Here is a 2186-nt window from a genome sequence, read left to right as displayed (position 1 = left end):
ATATATATATATATATATATATATATATGCACACACACACATATATATGAAATTAAAATTTAGAATAACCAAATATCTGTATATAATCTGTATACATATAATTATAGACTGGCTCAAATGAAAGCATTGAAATAGAAATTACTGATCAAAAGGATACATAAGAACAGATTAGAAAAAAGGAATAGAAAGAATAGTAGCTTACAGGTGAAGTTGAACCCAAGGCAAAACAAGCAAGAGTACTAGCGCTGGACAGATCAATAAGGAGAATTAAACAGGGAAATGCCTCACTGCAAAAGAAAGAAACACATTTTATACAAATTATATAAAATGAATAAATGAAAAACAAACATACCAATTACATTTAAAACAGCAATAAAAAATGTATGGAATTCTGCTCATTTATCCAGAAAAATTGCAGTTGTGTAGCTTTGGCAGAACCAAAAGCCACTCTCTTAGACAATATCTTTAAGAAGCTATAATATCATTCAATATGCCAATATCTGAAGACTAGAAGTTTATATATTGTGTAAATATGTAATATTTTTCTCACATGTAAAGTCTTGCAATCTCATTAACTACCAGCTTCATAAGCCTTATGGTTCAGATCAAATGCCCAGGAAAATTGTTGAAAGGGATTTTGTTTCATCAGGAGAATGCTCCAGCACAAAACTCCTTGGTTTCAGTGACTGCTGTGCATGACTGTAGCTTTTGAACTGGTTTATCACCTTCCCTATTCTCCTGATTTAGCCCCACCTGACTATCATCTCTTGCCTAACATGAAAAAAACCCACTTAGCTAGGAACCAGTATCACAGTGATGTCATATCTGCTGTTGATGACTTTTTCAACCAACAAGATGAAAGCTTGTTTACCAGTGGGATCTAAGTACTGTAGCACAGATGGAAGAAGTGTGTGAACTGAAGGGAGGGGGTCTATGTTGAAAAATAAACCTCACTTGGTCATATTCCATGAGAGTATTTTAATCAGCCTATGAACTTTTCAGCCAAACCTTGTAATATAAAGCAGTTATTTCTTGGATTGAGGAATTTCATTCCATTGCCTCAATCATAAAATGGACAGATACAATATAACCAGTACGAGAGCATTGACTGTATATAGTAAGAGAATTTGGTCAGAAATTGTGTTATGCTTTTTCTAAAAGTTTTACTAAAAGTTGAGTGCAGCCAGTTTCAATCACTGACTTTTCAAGGTTAAAAACACTTGTGTCATATAGTAGTTACCATTACAATTACAAACTGAATCACTAGATTCAGTATTGAAGGAAAAAGATTGTGTTGTAGAAAGTGTGTTAAGGATTTTGTGTGTGTATATATTATAAATACACATGTATACACACACACACAAAATTCTCTTATGTGTTTCAACAATGCAGCTACGGTCATGCTGGAGCATATAGAACCATCTCAGAAATGTTACACATGAGCAATAAGTGGCAGTTTATAGTGATTCATTGACTGTGAAGAGGGTATACATTAGTATATTTTCATAGCTATTGTTATTGTATTGCTCTGGCAATCAACTGATCCATTTCACCAGATATGGCCACACCTCAGCTTAACTAAAGACTATACAGTATGTCTCTAACAGAGTCTTTACTGAACAGAATGTAATGTAAGCAATGTGGGGAAGTTGCATTTCTTGTCTTATCTGGCTGTGGATTTGGTGGTAGTCACCATAAACATGGGTAAAGTAAACTAACAAAACAAGGTAGTTGCTGCTCTTATCAAGTCTTATATCAATTTACCAGTCCTGTTTCTATAACTGTGTTGGTATGAGTGAGAGAGAAGCTTGAAAGGCTTGACTAGAATAAGTGCTAATTTGGCAGTATATTGTCTCAGGATAATGTTTAGATTCTATTTAAATCCTATTTTTCAAGGAGCAAATAAAACGCTTAAATTGGTGGCGAAGAGACTGAGTTAATTTATTAGTATGAAGGGTATATAATTTGAATTAAAGCATGTGGTTATATGTAGTAAAAAATTAGAAAATACAAAATGTGAAACTAAAATAATAACCATAAATCTTAAACAGTAATAGATAAAACTTTACAATTTCAAAAAATTGTTGCTTAAGGTCTTCACTTCCAAACTTCAAAACCATAACTTTTACACACACACACACACACACACACACACACACACACACACACACACACACACACACACA

At 33.3% G+C, this 2186-nt stretch overlaps 1 protein-coding gene across 2 annotated transcripts in view; it reads right to left on the bottom strand.

The window, feature by feature from the left end:
* The window catches only part of LOC106880618 (3-hydroxy-3-methylglutaryl-coenzyme A reductase), a 101124-nt gene that overhangs the window by 39958 nt on the left and 58980 nt on the right, over positions 1–2186 (bottom strand). For both annotated transcript variants that reach the window (XM_014930640.2, XM_052973242.1), the window contains exon 5: positions 203–287. In XM_014930640.2, coding sequence (XP_014786126.1) covers positions 203–287 — 85 coding nt within the window. The remainder of the gene's footprint in view (positions 1–202; positions 288–2186) is intronic.

This window comes from Octopus bimaculoides, chromosome 15 (assembly GCF_001194135.2).
Source record: "Octopus bimaculoides isolate UCB-OBI-ISO-001 chromosome 15, ASM119413v2, whole genome shotgun sequence".
In the NCBI taxonomy this organism is placed as follows: domain Eukaryota; kingdom Metazoa; phylum Mollusca; class Cephalopoda; order Octopoda; family Octopodidae; genus Octopus; species Octopus bimaculoides.
Note: the sequence above shows the minus strand (reverse complement) of the source record. Positions and strands in the feature narration are given on the sequence as shown.